This window comes from Mastigoproctus giganteus, chromosome 8, assembly GCF_048544385.1.
Source record: "Mastigoproctus giganteus isolate SK-2022 chromosome 8, ASM4854438v1, whole genome shotgun sequence".
In the NCBI taxonomy this organism is placed as follows: domain Eukaryota; kingdom Metazoa; phylum Arthropoda; class Arachnida; order Uropygi; family Thelyphonidae; genus Mastigoproctus; species Mastigoproctus giganteus.
Window position 1 is genome coordinate 229327727 of NC_143582.1, and position 18418 is coordinate 229346144.

The following is an 18418-nucleotide window of genomic DNA, read 5'->3' on the forward strand; positions in this document are numbered from 1 at the left end:
AAAAAATACAGTTGTTCACAGGAAAAGGATTACATACCTAAACCTCTTGCTGCAACATCAGTAGCTACCAAAATTGGAGATCTACCAGTCCGAAACTCTGCATAAAAAATAAATAAAAATAAATAAATGCAAATTTTGATCAAGCTGAAATTTAAAAAAAAAAAATCCTGCTTCTAATACACTATAACAGCAGTTAAACTTGCCATTTAGAACCCAATCTCGTTCAGGTTGGGACTTATCTCCATGAATGCACATTGCTGGCCATCTAGTTAAAAAAATAAAAAAAATAAATAAATAAGAGTAAGGATCACATTATTGATATTTGAAACAAATAAAAATAAGAACAATTCTCAGTAATTCACTTCACTGTTTAGACAAATTAAGTTTCTTTACTTTACTGCTTTTAACAACCTTGATGCACTCATTATAGTTATTTAAGGGTCCATCAGCAATCAAAGTCTATCTGGTGATTTTTGATAGCTGATGGATTTTGCTTGCATTACTCTTTCCGTTTCAGTGTCTAACGATTGCATACAACTGTGAAGAGGGTGCGAATGTAATTTTCTCTTGCAACTGATCTGAGCTGATATTGTGCCAACTTCTCTAATAAAACCCTATAAAACTAACAATTTCCCTGAACCTATAATCCATTCTGAACAACAACAGCAAAAACTCGTACACTTTCTCTATTTAAGTGAACACCATCTTTACAAAATAAATTTTGCCTACCAACTAAGGCTGGCTACACTAAGAAAAATAAGCCTTACAGAGTCCCCAAGACCCAGAATTAAACTACAAAGCTTTCATCATAAAATGCCTTCTGTGATTTCTGGGCAGACACAATAACATTTTGTCATATCTCACAACACTTTTTAAACAGCCCTTATATTTCATAAACAATTCATCAGCTAGTTTAAGGTTTAAATCATTAGCACCCACGTGTATTACCATGCACCCACTAGTCCCATTAGAAGCTAATAAATTGTTACACTGTCAATTTTATGCTCCATGGTTCTATGCTATCTGTCTTCTTACAGAATATATTTCCTGCCTCCAATACAATTAAGTACCTCAATTTGATCCCAGCAGAACCAAAGTATTCTCTACTGGATAATTGCTATCTGAGACAGCATTAAGAAGTTGGTTGCCAAACATAGCACTAGAACACTTGAGTCTCTGATGATCCTCCAGATTGAATTTGCTCCAGGGCATCAACTCACCTCTTCAGAGACTTAACCACACGACAATGACAGATATGTAGTTTATATATAAGTTTTCTGGATTCAGTTTATTGCACTCCTGACATCTTGCACAAAGAAATGTCACATGATCAGGTAGCGAAATCTTGGCATACATGCAACAACGCCAGCAAAAAGACTGCAATTCACAGAACAATTGCTGCTGGCAATTTTGCCGTCGGTAACGATATTGTTTGGAATGAAATATGACTAACTTTTCTGGATGAATCCATAATTTATTTTAATAAATTAAAAAATAAAATTTCACACTATGAATTCAGAAACTATTTATTAGATTTTAGAACATTATAATTGACTATTACAGTTTACTAAACTAATAGTCTTAAGTTGCAAAATTCCTCCAAAATATCAATAACAGAGGTTATTTGAATATTACTGTAAAAAAATTATCTCAATACACAAATAAATTAACCTACATGACTATGCCAATTCAAACTATTTAATAACTACAATTTAGTAATTAGTAGATGCGGAGGATGCAACAAAGCAATCTTATACACCACCAGCTAAAAAAAAAAAAAAGGCTCAAGCAATCAACCACTCGCTGGCTAAAGGCAAATTTCTGCACATTATTCTGCAACTGGCTTTCCTCAATTAGAATGTATGTGTATGCCCCCACAATCTGAGCAAGAGGAAGAATCCCCCCCCCAATCAGCATTGAGCTTTCTCAAACCATTCAAAACTCAATCAATCACGTCACAGGTGCCTAGTCACCAGATGCTGCAATTTGCAGATATGAAGCCTTTTTTGAGAAGAGCAACCGGTTTGTTTCCCTCACCAATTTCAATTACCCTTCTCTGTATTCATTCCAGCAGCTCTACATGCTCCCTAAAATGAGGCGTCCAGACCTGTATGCAGTACTCAAGGTGTGGCCTGATTATTGCCTTATGCAAAGCGATAATCACCTCCTTAATCCTGCTAGCAAAATTCCTGTATATCATTAACGAAACACCATGAGCTGCTCTGGCAGCCTGCCTTTGCTGTTCTGAAAACTTCATATCTGACTGCACAATTATCCCCAGGTCTTTTTCATTCTTCGCTACTCTTACCACACAGTTGGTACCTTACTCTGGGATTACTGCTACTCATATGCAGAAATTTGCATTTGTCAATGTTAAACTTCAGGTGCCACTTCTCAGCCCATCTATCCAACTTTTCCAGATCCTGTCTCAGCAGCATACTGTTATTAAAAACCCTGCCAACCTTTGTGTCATCTGCAAACTTGGAAATTAAGCCTAATATATCTTCATCAATATCACTGATAAACATAGAGAATAACATAAACATGGTCCCAACACCTAACCCTGTGGACTACACTAATGACATTATTCCATGAAGAGCAGTGTCCATTGATTACCACTCTATCTTCTCCCACTCAACATAGAAGCAACTTGCCTTTAATGCCATACTTCTCCAATTTTTACAGCAGCCTTTTATGTGAAACAGTATCAAAAGCTTTCCTGAACTCCAAGTATATGAGATCAAAATTATTTTTTTTGCATCCAGTACTTTTGTGACCACATCGTTGTATCCAATCAAATTGGTCAGAGAAGATTTTCCCTTAACAAACCCATGCAGCCCTGTCTATATGATCCTGCTTTTTTAACCAGTGACTCCATTATTTTCACCAGAACAGAAAATAAACTAACTGGTCCCATCACCCTTTGATCCTCTCCCCTTTGTAAATTGGTGATACATTTACACATCTTCAGTCCATGGGGACCTCCCCTGAATCCAAGGATACACTCATAATTACGGCTAAAGTTTACTTACTTCCTTTGCCACCTACCTTAATATAACTGGATATTACACCATACACCCCAGTGCCTTCCTTATCTTTAACTTCAACAATCTCTTCCCCTTTCCTCTCAGTTATTACAAAATCATTTAGTTCCCTGTTAGATTTTGATAAATTTCTGAGCTTCACTTCCTTACAGAATTCCTCATGCATGAATTTAGATGCAAATATTTATTCAGTTTGTCAGCTATCTGAGAGCATGACCACCAACAGTCAATGCATCGATATCAAGTGGACCAATCTGATTTATCCCCTTTCTTCTAGAGTTTACATAAGTAAAGAAGTTTTTGCCAAAGATTTCTTGTAGTCTGCCTTTGCTTGCCTAATCTCCTCTGTAACTTGATTACAGACTAGCTTAAACTTACCATACACTTCTGTATCACCTGATAATTTATATGCATACCATGTATTTTTGTTCTCTGCCACAAGTCTAATTAGTTTATCTGACATCCATTTAGGCATAAATCTTGAACAGTAGTACTTAGTTGGTATGAAAAGCCTATTAGTTTCCAAGATTAAATACTTGAAGGCTTCCCATTTAGAATTTGCTATTGGTGACATCATCAGTTGGTCCCACTGTATAGAATTTAAAAACCGTCTGAGGACCACCACAATCACCTTTACAAAAGCAAAAACCCTTCCCTTTATTCCTGATTAAGTAAATCCCACATTAGTACAATTTTATCACTGCCATGTAGTGGTTCTTTTATCTGCAGATTCTTAATGCATGAATAACCACTGCCGGTCAATATCTGGAAAGTTAAAATCTGCCATTATAAGACAGTCTAATTTACTGGCTCTTTCCAATTTCTCTGTACAGTAGTTGTTCATTGTACTCATCAGAATCATTAGGCCGATAACACAGTCCTACTCTCGGTTATGCTTTCCCAATGCTTATGTCACACCAAACTGATTCAACATTGCACTTGTCACACATGTCAACTGGATGCACCCTTTTGTGTGTTTTCTAACGAACAGCATAACCCATCCTCTCTTCCTATCCCGCCTGTCCTTTATATACACATTGTACTCCCAAAATTCAAATTCTGTATTCCTTACAGCTGTGTGATACCACATCTTTGATATCCCAACAACATCTGCCACGATATCCTGACCAGCACTTCAAATTCATCGAATTTATTAACTATACTCTCTAGCACTGGTGCTCATGTAAGTATACATGAACCTGTTCTTACTCTAAGTTATCCTAACACACAGCCCATATATTTATATGTTCGATGATTTCTCCCAGCAGTTCTTGAAATCACTACTCCCTCCTATTGTGTCTGGGCAGAATTGTAGACACTTTCAAATTTAACTGTAAATTATGACTTGTTTTCAACATTGACCCATACTTGATAAGTAATCCACAGATCTCCTACTCTTAATGTCATTTTCTAAAGACTTTATTGAATGAAGTATCTTAAAGTTATAAAGGGGGGGAGGAGTAAAAACTATAAACCAGACAAAAGGACTGCAGAAACCTACAGAACTGTGCTATTTTGTAAAGAAAACTTTAGTGTCATTAATGTCAAAATGAGTGTTTTAATATTCTGAGCGATTATCTGACAGGAAAGGATACTGAGTCATTCCAAATTATTAAAAATTACATAATAATATATCACACAGTTACAAATCAATAGAAGGATGATAATAAGGATTAAAAAATGTGGGAGGGCAGCTTGATGATAATGTAATAGGAATGCTAAAAGTATACAAAGATGTAAGTACATTTTTCTATAGCTTTGGAGAAGGTAGATTGGGTTAAATTATTGATATATATTGAAAAGGACTGGAAGGACAACAGATTGACTACTAAGTAGAGTGGAGATAAAAAGTAACAGTTACAGGTAGGACAAGGTGATTCACAGAATCAGAGATAGAAACATTGAGAGGGGGAAGGGGAGAGTGTGTTACCTATCCTTGACTTTATTTAATACAGCTAGGCCTTGCATAACGTGAGTTTGATTAACACATTTTTCAGTTACTGCAATTTGAAAAAATTACACCACTTTTTACTTTATGCGATGCAAATTTCCAGTTAATGCAATCTTTTTTATGTGATAGTTGAAAAAGATTTGAATAAAGCGTTAAGCATCTGACAGCTAATAAACAAGCTTTTGCCTGCTGTACACCTCAGTGTGTTCCATCAACCATCGGAAGTAGAAGTGTTACTTGTTTGTCTCCTGCTAATAAGGTCATGTGCAAACATATTTAAAAATTCTAATTTTCTACCCCTGTTAATTATGGATAAAAGAAAGAGTGAAAAACAATGTGACTGCAATAAAAAAAAAAAAAACCGAAAAGTTGTTACTTTAGCTGAAAAACTTGAAGTTATTAAAAAACATGAAATTTGTGCAAACCATGCAAAAATCATAAAAGATCTAGGACACAGTGAGTCTACCGTACGAACTATCTTGAGATGTAAGGACGAATATAAAGAGAAAGGTAAAGTTTCATCAACTTCATTTGTTTTATAAAATACCAGAAACAGAACCCCAATAATGATTGAAATAGAAAGTCTTTTATCAATTTGGATAGAAGACTGTGACCAAAAGAGAATTCCATTATCTAAGGACAATATTCAGAGCAAAGCTATTAACATTATTACTAATCTCAAAGAAACAAAATATCAAGGGAAGACTGAAACATTTGTTACTAGTTCAGGGTGGTTTAAAAAATCGAGAAGAATTGGTCACTCACACACTAAAAAGGCTTTTGTGTATTTTTATAGGATGATTGTTTTCTGCATCAGCATGTTCGGGAGGCAACTATAGGGAGTAATACTCTTGATCTGATTATCAGTAATAATTCTTCATGCATTAAGAATCTGCAGATAAAGGAACCACTAAGTGGCAGTGATCACAGAGTTTTTGCTTTCATAAAGGCGACTATGGTGGTCTGAGAGTATTTAAATTCTATACGTTGGGACCAACTGATGATATTACCAACAGCAAATTCAAAATGGGAAGCATTCAAAGAATTAATCTTGGAAGCTACTAGGCTTTACACACCAACTAAGAAATATTGTTCAAGGTTTAGGCCTAAATGGATGTCAGATGAACTAATGAGACATATGGCAGAGAAGAAAAATGCATGGGATCCATATAAATTAATGGGTGACATGGAAGCCTATGATAAATATAAGCTGGTCTGTAACCAAGTCACAAAGGAGATTGGACAGGCAAAGGCAGATTATGAGAAATCTTTGGCAAAGTATGCAAAGAGTTCTTTATCTATGTAAACTCTAGAAGGAAAGGGATGAATCACATTGGTCCACTGGATATTGATGGTTCAGCTATTGATGATCCTGCTCAGGTGGCAAACAAATTAAATGAGTATTTTGCATCTACATTTACACATGAGGAGTTATTTAGAGAGGGGAATGCCACAGGTGAATTGAACTCTGGCAGTGAGCTAGATGATTTTGTAATAACTGAAAGGAAAGTGGAGGAGAAATTGTTAAAGACAAACATAAAAAAGGCACCCGGGGTGGATAGGATCTATCCAGTTATATTAAAGGAGGCAGAAAAGGAAGTAAGCAAATGCTTAGCCATAATTATGAGAGCTTCTTTGGACTCAGGGGAGGTACCCATGGACTGGAGATGTGCAAATGTGACCCCAATTCACAAAGGAGGATCAAAGGGCGACACAAGAAGAAATGTTAAAGAAGCACTGCAGGATCATCTAGACAAGACTTCAGTTATAACTCGGACACAGCATGGTTTTGTTAAGGGAAAGTCTTGCCTGACCAATTTGATTGGATACAATGATGTGGTCACAAAGGAACTGGATGCAGGGAATAACTTTGATATCATATATTTAGATCTTAGAAATGCTTTTGATACTGTTGCACATGGAAGACTGCTGAAAAAATTGGAGCAGTGTGGCATTGGAAGCAAATTGCTGCTATAGATAAAGGGATAGTTGAGTGGGAGAACACAGAGAGTGGTAATCAATGGTCACTGCTCATCGTAGACTAATGTTATTAGTGGAGTCCCACAGGGTTCAGTGTTGGGTCCATTGATTTATGAATGATATTCATGAATTTATGAATATCATTCATATTGATGAATGATATTCATAAATTATTTATGAATGATATTGATGATGGTATAGCAAGCTTAATGTCGAAGTTTGCAGACGATACAAAGGTTGACAGTACACTTCTGCAACAGGATCTAGAAAAGTTGAGCAGATGCACTGAGAAGTGGCAAATGAAGTTAAACATTGACAAATGTAAAGTACTACATATGGGAAGTAGTAACTCCAGAGTAACGTATCAACTCTGTGGTACTACACTGACAGTGGTAGAGAACGAAAAGGACCTGGGAGTAATTGTGCAGGCAGATATGGAGTCTTCTGAGCAGTGCAGACGGTCTGCAAGAGTAGCTCATGGTGTCTTGTCAATGATATACAGGAATTTTTCTAGGCAGGGATAAGGTTGTGATTATTCCTTTGTATAAGGCAATGGTCAGGCCACACCTTGAGTACTGTATACAGGTCTGGAGGCCTCGTTTCAAGAAGGATGTAGAGCTGCTGGAACGAGTACAGAGAAGGGCAACATGATTAGTGAATGGAACAAAGGATTGCTCTTACGAAGAAAGGCTTAAGTTTTGCAAATTACATTGTCTGAAGACTAGGCACCTGCGAGGTGATCTGATTGAGGTGTATAAAGCCTTGAATGGTTTGAGCATGCTCAATGCTGATGGGATTCTTCCTCTTGCTCAGAATAATCACCTGAGAGGGCATAAATTCGAATTGAGGAAAGACAGATGTAGGATAGATGTGCGGAAGTTTGCCTTTAGCCAGTGGGTAGTTGGTTGGTGGAACAGACTTCCATCCTTTGTTGTAGAAGTTCATAGCCTAAATAAATTTAAGGCTGGGCTGGACAGGTATTTGGAACGAACGGAAGGGTGAAATGGGAGAGGGTTTTTTTTTTGGCTGATGTTGCATAAGCTTGCTTTCTTGCATCATGTGCCTCTACTAATGCTAATGGACTGCATAACGTTAAACTAACAGGAGAAGCTGCTAGCGCTGATGAACATGCTGCAGCCAAATTTCCTGCAGAGTTGCAAAAGTCATTCAGTATGGTGAATACAACGATCGGCAAATATTTAATGTAGATGAAATGGGCCAATTTTGGAAACGGATGCCAATAAAAACTTATTTGGCTGCAAATGAAGCATTCCAACCTGGGTATAAAGTCTCAAAAGATTAATTAATGCTTCTATTAGGAGGTAGCGATGAAGGTAATTTTAAATCGAAGCCTATGCTTGTGTACTGTACACAAAATCCTAGGGCTTTAAAAGGATACAGCCATCGAACTCTTCCAGTCATTTTAGTTTTTTAAAAAAATAAAAAAGCATGGATGACCAGAGCCCTATTTGAAGACTGGTTTACATCTTATTTCTGTCCAACTGTTGAAGTCTATTGCAAGAAAAATAATCTTACTTTTAAAGCTCTGTTGCTTTTAGATAATGCACCCGGACATCCTTCTGCATTTGGTGACTTAAATGAAAATGTAAAAGTTGTTTTTTTTACCGGTGAATACGACTTCATTATTGCAACCCATGGACCAAGGAACGATTGCAACTTTCAAGGCTTACTATCTCCATAGAACATTTGCACATCAGATACACTTGAAGCTACAACAGGAGACAATGCAATTTCTGTACCAGTATTTTGGAAAAAATATAACATACAAGTGGCCATTGAAAACATTCATGCAGCATGGGAAGAAGTGACAGCCAGCAATATGAGAACAGTTTAGAAGCATCTTTTACCCCATTGCGAAAATGATTTTACTGGCTTCAAAGATGCAGTTCAAAAAGTTATTGAAGTCATAACTAATATTGGTAATGACCTTGGTTTCAAAAGCTTGGATGCGGCTAACGAGAATCACTGAATTCGCACTCAAAACAGCTAAGACGATCTCCTTCAAATAGAGGAACAGCATGCATACGAAGAAGCTGAAGAAAAAGAGTAAGTCAGATGAAAATGTTACCGCAAAGGAGATAACGGTAAAAGAACTAGGCAAAATCTCTCGTATCGCAGAGAACCTTAAACAAAAGGTAATGGATGTTGATCCTAACATCAAAAGAAGCATATTATTTTGCCAGGGCCTGAGAAGCTTGTCGTCGGCTATCGGAAATTGTACTATGAAAAATAAATAAATAAAAGGAAGTCAAAACTGTTCAAATGAATGTGTTCAAATATTTCCGTAGCAAATAGTTAGTTTCTTCATTATGGATTTTATGCAATACACATTTAATTCTATAATTATTTTTATTATCTTTTACATGGTATACAGTTAAAAAGTATATGAAAGTTATTTCAAATTTTTTCTGGACATTCCTGAAAGCCACTGACCAATTATAATTTTTCCTATTGATTATTATATTTGATTAACGCATTCTCCATTTTGCAGGATGCACTCGCGAGACAAATTAATCGTGTTAATCGAGGGCAGCCTGTGTATATACCGGGTGGTTATAAAATAAGTTTTCCTATTCAGGAGACCCTAGTGTCAAAATGGTTAGAGTTAGCACTGTGAAAATCGGTGGGTATGTCATTTAGGGTATGGGGAAGCGATTTGTAGAAGAAAACAAAAATTAGTTAAAATTTCCATCATTGAGGGGATAACGGCAATGCACATATGCAAAAGTTGTCATTTACTTCAAGACACGAAGAAGTAAATGACAACTTTTGCATATGTGCAGCTTACAAAAATGGCATCCTGTTAGATAAAAGGATCACGTCAATAATCATTATGGTTCTTACAAAAAGTGAACATGAACGTGCTCTTTTAGTAAAGCTAATGCAGCACTACATGAATATTGGAAACTTAAATGTTTGCATAAAGGACCTTTGACGTCAGTGGGGCTTCGAAAACTAATAAAGAAATTCGAAGACCAGGGAATTAGGTGTAATTCCAGGCAGAGGATGACCACGTACCGGAATGGAGCTAGTGGATAAAGTGGAGGTTGCAATGGCCAGAATGCAAAACACTACCAGTCAGTAGTGTCTGCCAGCGGTGTGTCAAGAGACTTGAACCTTCCTGGTCTACTGTACGTGAAGTGCTTATGTATTTGGAAAATTAAATGCACAGGGCATAATCCTTATGGATTTTGATAATTAACTATATAGTATCGGTGTAAATACACCATAGTTAACCCATATATTTTAACTATGTATGTAGCATAGAGGGCATCGTTTTAATTTTATCTCATACTGTGGTTGCCTTCACAATGAGATAGTTACTATAGCATTACTTCAAATAAATAATGCTTCTCCAGTAGAGAAGACTACTGTTATTTATTTTCAGCGGTACCACCACCCAGGCGATGGTTTTGAAGCTGTTCGGCTTCGAAACGATGGGCGGGCAGGTACCCAGGTAATACAACAAGCCATCACAGTTGCGAAGTTATATCCACATTATGAGAGATGCCAAAAGGGTGTGGTGGTAATGTGTGTTGTGTTGTTTGGTTTTTAGGAGCATTAGCAACTAAGGCCATATTGCTCCGGGATATGCGGTGGTCATTCCCTGACCTTTCCGCATCCTCCACATTTGGTGGTGACGGGCTCGAACCCCGGTCTAATCAAGAAGCGTGTGCTATGCAGTGCTGCTCCTTCCCACCTGGCTACGGAGTCGCCTAGGTGGTAATGTATTTGGAAAATTAAATGCACAGGGCATAATCTTTATGTGTTTTGATAATTAACTATATAGTATAGGTGTAAATACACCAATATAACTTCGCAACTGTGATGGCTTGTTGTATTACCTGGGTACCTGCCCGCCCACTGATGAAGCCGAACAGCTTCGAAACGATCGTCTGGGTGGTGGTACCGCTGAAAATAAATAACAGTAGTCTTCTCTACTGGAGAAGCATTATTTATTTGAAATAATGCTATAGTAACTATCTCGTTGTGAAGGCAACCACATTATGAGATAAAATTAAAACGATGCCCTCTATGCTACATACGTAGTTCAAATATATGGGTTAACTATGGTGTATTTATACCGATACTATATAGTAAAGTGCTTAGAATAATTCTACACTAGTTCCCGTGCAAGAACTAAAGTCTTGTGATCAGCAACAACGAATAGACTTTGCTCTACGATTCTGGCTCATATGGAACTTGCAATACATGGGCTCGAATGCTCTCGTGGTCTGATGAGGCACATTTCACTCTTCATGGGACTGTAAATGCACAAAACTGATGAATATTCTCGTCCATTTGTTGTGCATGAAAGACCACTACAAAGTCCATATGTTACTGGATGGTGTGGATTCACAGCAGTGTTTATAATCGGACCATTTTTCTTTGAAGAGTCTAGACCTCATGGCCCCATAAAGTGTATCGTAACTAGTGCACAGTAATGCGCTCTTCTAAGAGTTCATATTATTCCTGCTCTGAAAGAAAGGCAATGCTTGGAGACCATAGTGTTCATGCAAGATGGTGCCGCTCCCCACGTTTGTCGACAAGTGAAGGAACTGCTCCGTGCAACATTCGGAAATGATTGCATCGTTTCTAGAGACTATCCACAGTTCTGGCCAGCCCGATCCTCAGATCTCAATCCCTGTGATTTCTGGCTATGGGGATACCTGAAAGACAGAATTTACTGTGGCGGCATACAGACACATCAATTTGAAAGAAAGCATTAAACAGCACATAGCCAATAACCCCAATGAGATGCTACACAAAACTGTGTTGCACATAATCCTCCGTTTTCAGAATGTCATCTCAAGTGAAGGAAAGCACATAGAACAATATATGTAGATTTCTAAGTTCTGATATTAAAATCTAATCCTAAGTTAAGTATTCTATTTCATGTTTACACTGCCAATCTCTCCCCTGGTGGGGGAAATTCGAACTAATTATTTTTCTTCTAAAATTCGCTTCCCCATACCCTAAATGACACAGCCACCAATTTTCACAGTGCTATCTCGAACCGTTTTGACAATAGGGTCTCATAAATAGGGAAACCTATTTTATAACTACCCAGTATATGGAAAAAAAGATTAGAGAGACATTTGGTAGAGGAAACATGGATGAGCAAGAATTGTATAGGGTGAAAATGGGGGGGGGGAAGGTAATTGGAGTGTGTTAGTTTTGCAGCTGGTATATCACTGGTTGCAAATTCTGAGGATGTCCTGCAGAAATTAGTTAGTGAATAGAACAAGTGAGCAATATAGGTATTTGGGAAACCCAATGATGAGCAATATAGGTATATGGGAAACCTAATGAGGAGCAAAGTAAAGAGCAGCAGAAAAATAAGAATAACAATCACAATGAATTTAAAAAAAAAAAGTCATTAAAGTGAGAAATGAGGTTTTGAGAACGGTGGGAGAGAAGAGACATTTCATTGAAATAATCAAAAGGCAGAAGAGAAACTGGATTTGGATAAGGTGAAGGAATGAAGAAGGGAAAAGTTGAGAGGAAGAGGCCCATAGGGAGATTGAGAAAACTATGATAGAAAAATGACAGGGGAGACAGGAGGGCTGAGGATAGGGAAATATGAAGTGATTGTTGAGAGTATGCTTGGACCCAAGGGTGGGTCCAGGCATACACTCAACAACCACCTTTGATACAGCATTAATGATGATTCTGAGATGACAGTAGGGATCAGCAATTACAGCAATCATTTATAAGGATAGCCGACATAAGGCTAACATCATAGCACGCAAATGAAAATCTGTAATGTACATGTGCACGTAAGTATTTACCTCTGGACAAATAGATTTAGTAGATTGTGCACATGCACACATTATATAGTTATGATATTACCAATTTTTCAAATATATGAGGTTTGATTTTATGTAGATAATGCAGCTACATGGGACCAAGCCAGCTGCCAAAATAAATTTTATTTTGAGAGAGAGAGAGAGAGAGAGAGAGAGAGAGAGAGAGAGAAAGCGGGAATTATAGAAGCCAATTCAGAAGAACAGTGTCCATGGAAGTATCTATAGAAAAGGCATGCACCAGAAACAGAATATCCATGAGACAGAGGTGGAGTGTGTGTGTGTTATGGGGGTTTAACGGCACATAAGCTGCTGTGGCTATAATGCACCTATTCACAGAAAAATGCTAAACACAAAATTTAGGCATAACCACTTGGTTTGTTTACAGAGATATTTTAGAATTTATCATATAGACCAATTATTTTCAGGTAAGAGAAAAACTCGTTGGTGTTTGCATTATCTCCAATAATATGTTGTAATGTCATTGGTTCTTGTAGATTTCTCAGGGAAAACAGGACAGATGTTCTGTCCTCTTGATAGTGAGGGCAGTCAATCAGAATATGTTTGACTGTTAAATTTTCTGAACAGTATGGACACTGAGGAGGACCTTCGCCTGTGAGTAGATGGAGGCGAGTCAGGTATGTATGCCCGATTCGTGGCCGTGCACACGAATCGGACATACATACCTGACTCGCCTCCATCTGTACCACTTCTTCTCTTCACACCGTTTTGGTGCTAGAGTGCCAACGCTTTGGATCGTGTTTCAACTGGTAGAGTTTATTATTGGTTTGGGTGTGTCATAGCCCTTTCCACTGCGCAAGACATGCTGTTTGTATGGTATGACTGTAGTCAGAGACTGGAACTGAGGTTAAATCAAAAGTTGATGGATTTTTAGCAGTTCGATCAGCAAGTCCATTCCCCTTTATCCCCAAATGTGCTGGGATCCAGCAAAAGGTCAACGATTGATGACATTCTTAAATTTCTAATAGGAGTCTTCTAATTTGATTTAACACAGGGCAAACCTTGAAGGAAGAGTTTTGCATTGCTATAACTGAGCCGAGGGAGTCCGTGTATAGATCGTATTTTAGAGATGGGCAGAGATTCAGGTTGTCTAAAGCTAATTTTATTGCACGAAGTTCTGCAGAGAAGCTGCTATTCAGGTGAAAGGGCAGCCAAAATGATAGTAGAGGGAATGCTGCTCCAACGGCTGAATGTGATTTGGAGCCATCAGTATATATTGGCAAAAACTCAGTGCATTTCTGAATATAGCTTGCATGGAGTTGTTTCACATTGAGTGTCGGTAGATGATTCTTTCCCCACTTATGAAGATAAGTATCAAAAGATAACTGAGGAGGAGGAGGAGGAGTCCAAGGCAGTTGGGAGTAATTCATTAATTGTTGCCTGTTGAAAATAGGAACATTCCAACTCTGCATTAATTCAATAAGGCATAAACCTGCTGGTCTTATTTTACTGGGTTTATTTCTATAGAGGTTTTGCAGCGGTGGATTGAAGAGGTATGGCTCAATAGGATGTTGACAGCAACTTTGTATTTGGGCTGCATACTTAAGAAGTAGAGTTTTCTTGCGGAGGCAAAGAGGGGGCTCATGAGCTTCAATATATAAACTATGGGTAGGAGATGTCCTGAATGCACAAAGGGCAATCCTCAATGCACTATGCTGTACAGGTTCCAGCCAGCGGAGTGTACTCTTTCAGGCAGAATCATAGTTTGGAACACCATAATCCAAACGGGATCTGATCAATACTTTATATAGGAGCAGCAAAGATGTATGGTCTGCTCCCCAAGACAGGGCAGATAAAGCTTTTAGTATATTCAGCTTTTTGAGGCAAGTAGTACGTACAAATTTAATGTGTTCAAAGAAGTTTAACTTCCTGTCAAGGATTAATCCCAAGAATCTATCCTTGTCAGTCACTGGAATGGTAGAGTTTGACATCCAAAGTTCAGGATCTGTATGCAATTTATGTTGATTGCAAAAGTGAATTGCAACGGTTTTCTGCTGTGGCAGACGATAGCCATTGCACATTGCCCACCTTTGAACTTTATTCAGAGATATCTGCAATTGCCGTTCAATGGATCTCATGTTCTGAGAATGGCAAGAAATAGAGAGATCGTCAGGGTAAAGGTAGCCTGAACAGTATTTGGGAATTCTTTTGTGACAGAATCAATTCTAAGGGCAAAAAGGGTTGCACTCAGTACAGATCCTTGTGGTATTCCTTCCTGTAAAAATGTCATACAAAGCAAGTTGTGGTATCGAACGATTCTGGAGGAAGTTCCTCATAGACCAAGAGCATGGAGGTCACTGAGAATGCCATGATGCCAGGTAGTGTCAAATGCCTTCTCTATGGAAACCATAACAAGATGTTCATTTTTAACAAAAGCATTATGAATTGCAGACTCAGCTTTGATCATGAGATCTAAGGAGGATCTGTTCTGGTGAAATCCATGCTGATTATTACTCAGAAGATGGTGTTTCTATGATCCAAACAAGTCGATTATGGATTATTTTTTCAAGTAACTTGCCAAGGCAACTGGAGAGGGAAATTGGTCTGTAACTGTACGGACTGGTAGGATCTTTTCAAGGTTTCAAAAAGGCCAGAACTGTGGTATGGTGCCAAGAGGTGGGGTAAAGGTTTTCAAGAAAGATTCGGTTATAGAAGACCAGCAGTATTTTTCAATTTTTTTCTTCAAGATGTTGTAACATGGTATAATATATTCCGTCTGGCCCAAAGGCACTATTACATGTTGTTCTGATAGCATGTAGTAGTTCAGAATATTGAAGTGGCTGATTATATGGAAGGAGTACAGAGGTTTGAAAGTTGATAGATCGGCGTTCAAACATGGTCTTCATTTTCTAGAAATCCAGAGAGTAAGTTGATGCCGCTGAAACTTGGGCAAAAATTTTGCCCAAGGCATTTGGAATATCCTCAGGAGCAGAGAGCTCTTGTCCATTCCATGAAAGAATTGGGGAAGAGGTGGTCAGAAATTTGCCAGAAATCTGCCTAATTTTCTTCCATATTAACCTGGAATTAGTATTTTTGTTTACGGTGGAGGCAAACCGAATCCAGGAATTCTTTTTGGCTTGTCTTTGTGTGAGACATGCTTTTGCCCTTAGCGTCTTATAGTTAATAAGATTAACCGTAGTTGGAGATCTACAAAAAGAATTCCACACTTTATTTTTTAGCTTCTTTGTTTTTGTGCAATCTTCATTCCACCAATAATTATGGCCATCGGAAAGGAGGATTCGACAATGGAATTGAGCATTTAGCTGCAGATAATAGGTGTGATGTAATATAATCTGTGGCTTCATCTATCGGCTGCAATTGTATAAATTTCTCATCCAGACTGATAGCGGATTGAAATTTGACCCAGTTGGCTTGTGAGAATTTCCATTTCCTACAGGGTTGTGATAATAGTAGTTGGGTAGTGAGCAGTTCGCAAATGATTGAAAATGGTATGGGATCATCCAGAGTGGACCATTCCATGATTGGAAACAGAATTGGGGAGCATACTGATAGATCGATTGCAGAAGTTTGTTCCAGTTGGTAACTGTATGTGAGTGGGTGCACCAGTATTAAGAACAGTAAGGGTTTGCTTCTCCAGAAAGGTTTCAATTAGTCGGCCATGTCTATCTAATTTAGTCGATCCCCATAAGGGGTGGTGGCCATTGAAATCCCCCAAGAGACAGACAGTGGAAGGTAACTGCATTAGAAGATTTTCAAGATCGTGGTAAGAGAAGCTATGACTTGGTGGGAGATAGACTGATACTAGTGTTAACGCATCTGGGCTATCAAACGTACGGCAACAACTTCAATATCAGTTTGCAAAACAATTTGTTTGGTTGGGATCTTTGTACCGACCAAAATGGCCACGCCCCCACGGACCGAATTTGAAGTATTACAATCTTGTCGATAGATAGAATAGTTCTTTATGTTGGTAGAAATATGAGACGTTAGGTAGGTTTCTTGTAGACAGAAACCAACTGGAGAGTAGCGGCTAATTAAGACTTGAATATCAGTAAGGTTGCTACGATATCCTCTACAATTCCATTGTAGAATGTAAGGCATTACTGGTGTTTAGTTGAAGAAGCTGTATCTGACTGTTTTTAATGTGGCTGGCTTATGGCATTCAGGCTTTGGTTTGTCTTTTTTTGGAGAAGAATGGCCAACTAGTGTCATATCTTCTTCCACATATAATTCTAAGATCGGTTCTTCCTGTCTGGACGAGTCAATTGTATCCATAGATGTTTCTTGAATGTTCTTTTTTAAATGTGAGCTTCGATTATTCGATGTAGAAGCAATCACTGGGGGTGGAGAAGGAGATGTAGCTGGTATCGTAAGTGCAGTATTACTTGCCTGGTTCAAATGCTTAGGGATATTGGGCTTTTGCTGCGAGAGAACAGCCCAAGCCCAGTCAGAGATTGAAGTGTTTGAAGGGATTATAACATCAGTTTGGGTGGCTACTGACTGATATTTTTGCACAATACTGGCATATTACGCTTAGAAGTATTTAGGGTTGCATGGGGAGAAACTTTTACTGGAATTCCAGCAAAGTTTACGGAGACAAAAGAGACTGATCTGCAAGAGAGTGCATTATGAGGAATGCAAGAAAATCTGTAGCTGAGGAAGTGGTTTTCAACCTCTTGGGTTGCGATGTGTCATGTTCCAAGTCTAACTCAGGCTGAGAGCTTGTCGGCTCTAGAGGCGGAAACACATTTTGTTCCATATATGCTCCTTTTAGCCCTTGGCAGATAATCTGTTCTGCCAAGATTTCCGACCCCGCCATGGGGATGCAGGAGCAGTGCCTAGTGTGACCAAGCGTAAAGTAGTAAGTGTTAGTAATAGAAGAAAGAAAAAATAAAGAAAGATGATTTTTCTTGCTTGCTCTGTACAGGTACTTTTGTAACAGTAGCTGTTATTAAATAAATATATTTCTTAAGTATAGGAACTTAAAAGAACTATAAATCGCTTTTGATAATTGCACTTTACTCACAGAGAAAACACTTTCTCACAACTGCTTGGCACCCGGGGCCCAGAGGTGGAGAGATTGTTAGAGATGGTTCATTAATTCAAACTTTAAACGGCTATTCAGAGTGAGTAGCTGGCTGGAAGAAAAGTAACACTGAAAGCAAAAGAGAAATCCAATTTTTTTTAGATGCAGAGGAAGCAATATTTGTGATGTACTTATGCCAACAAAGATTAGAAGTCAGGGTAATCCCTAATACATGTAATCTTGTCTAGAAATCTAAGTGTCATTGAAGATAAGGATAGGAGAGAAGAATCCTTTTTTGCGAGCTATAAGACAGGACTGAATTTTAGGACTGAAATCAACATTCAGGGAACTGGTAGTGGATATTCAAGAAGTTGAAGCTGTTTGTGCAGGGCAAGGTTTCTCAAACTGGAAGGTGGTTTGGTAACTATAATACATGCAGAAAATGCAGCTATATGGGGCCCAGCCAGCTGACAAAATAGACTTACAATGAAGCCTATTGTTCATTATTTTCAACCCTCCTCCCCAGCAAAACACAAAAACATCCAACTGTGGTTCTGCAAAACATTTAAGTCTTCTATGTCAATGGCTACAAGACAGTTGGCAAAAG

General features: G+C 38.2%; 1 protein-coding gene across 2 annotated transcripts in view; it reads right to left on the reverse strand.

Moving 5' to 3' along the window:
* Positions 1 to 18418, reverse strand: part of LOC150082405 (uncharacterized) — a 267788-nt gene that overhangs the window by 29699 nt on the left and 219671 nt on the right. For both annotated transcript variants that reach the window (XM_090379267.1, XM_090379266.1), the window contains exons 11-12: positions 204 to 265; positions 38 to 97 (exon numbers count right to left, since the gene is read on the reverse strand). In XM_090379267.1, the coding sequence (XP_090235393.1) occupies positions 38 to 97; positions 204 to 265 (122 nt within the window). The remainder of the gene's footprint in view (positions 1 to 37; positions 98 to 203; positions 266 to 18418) is intronic.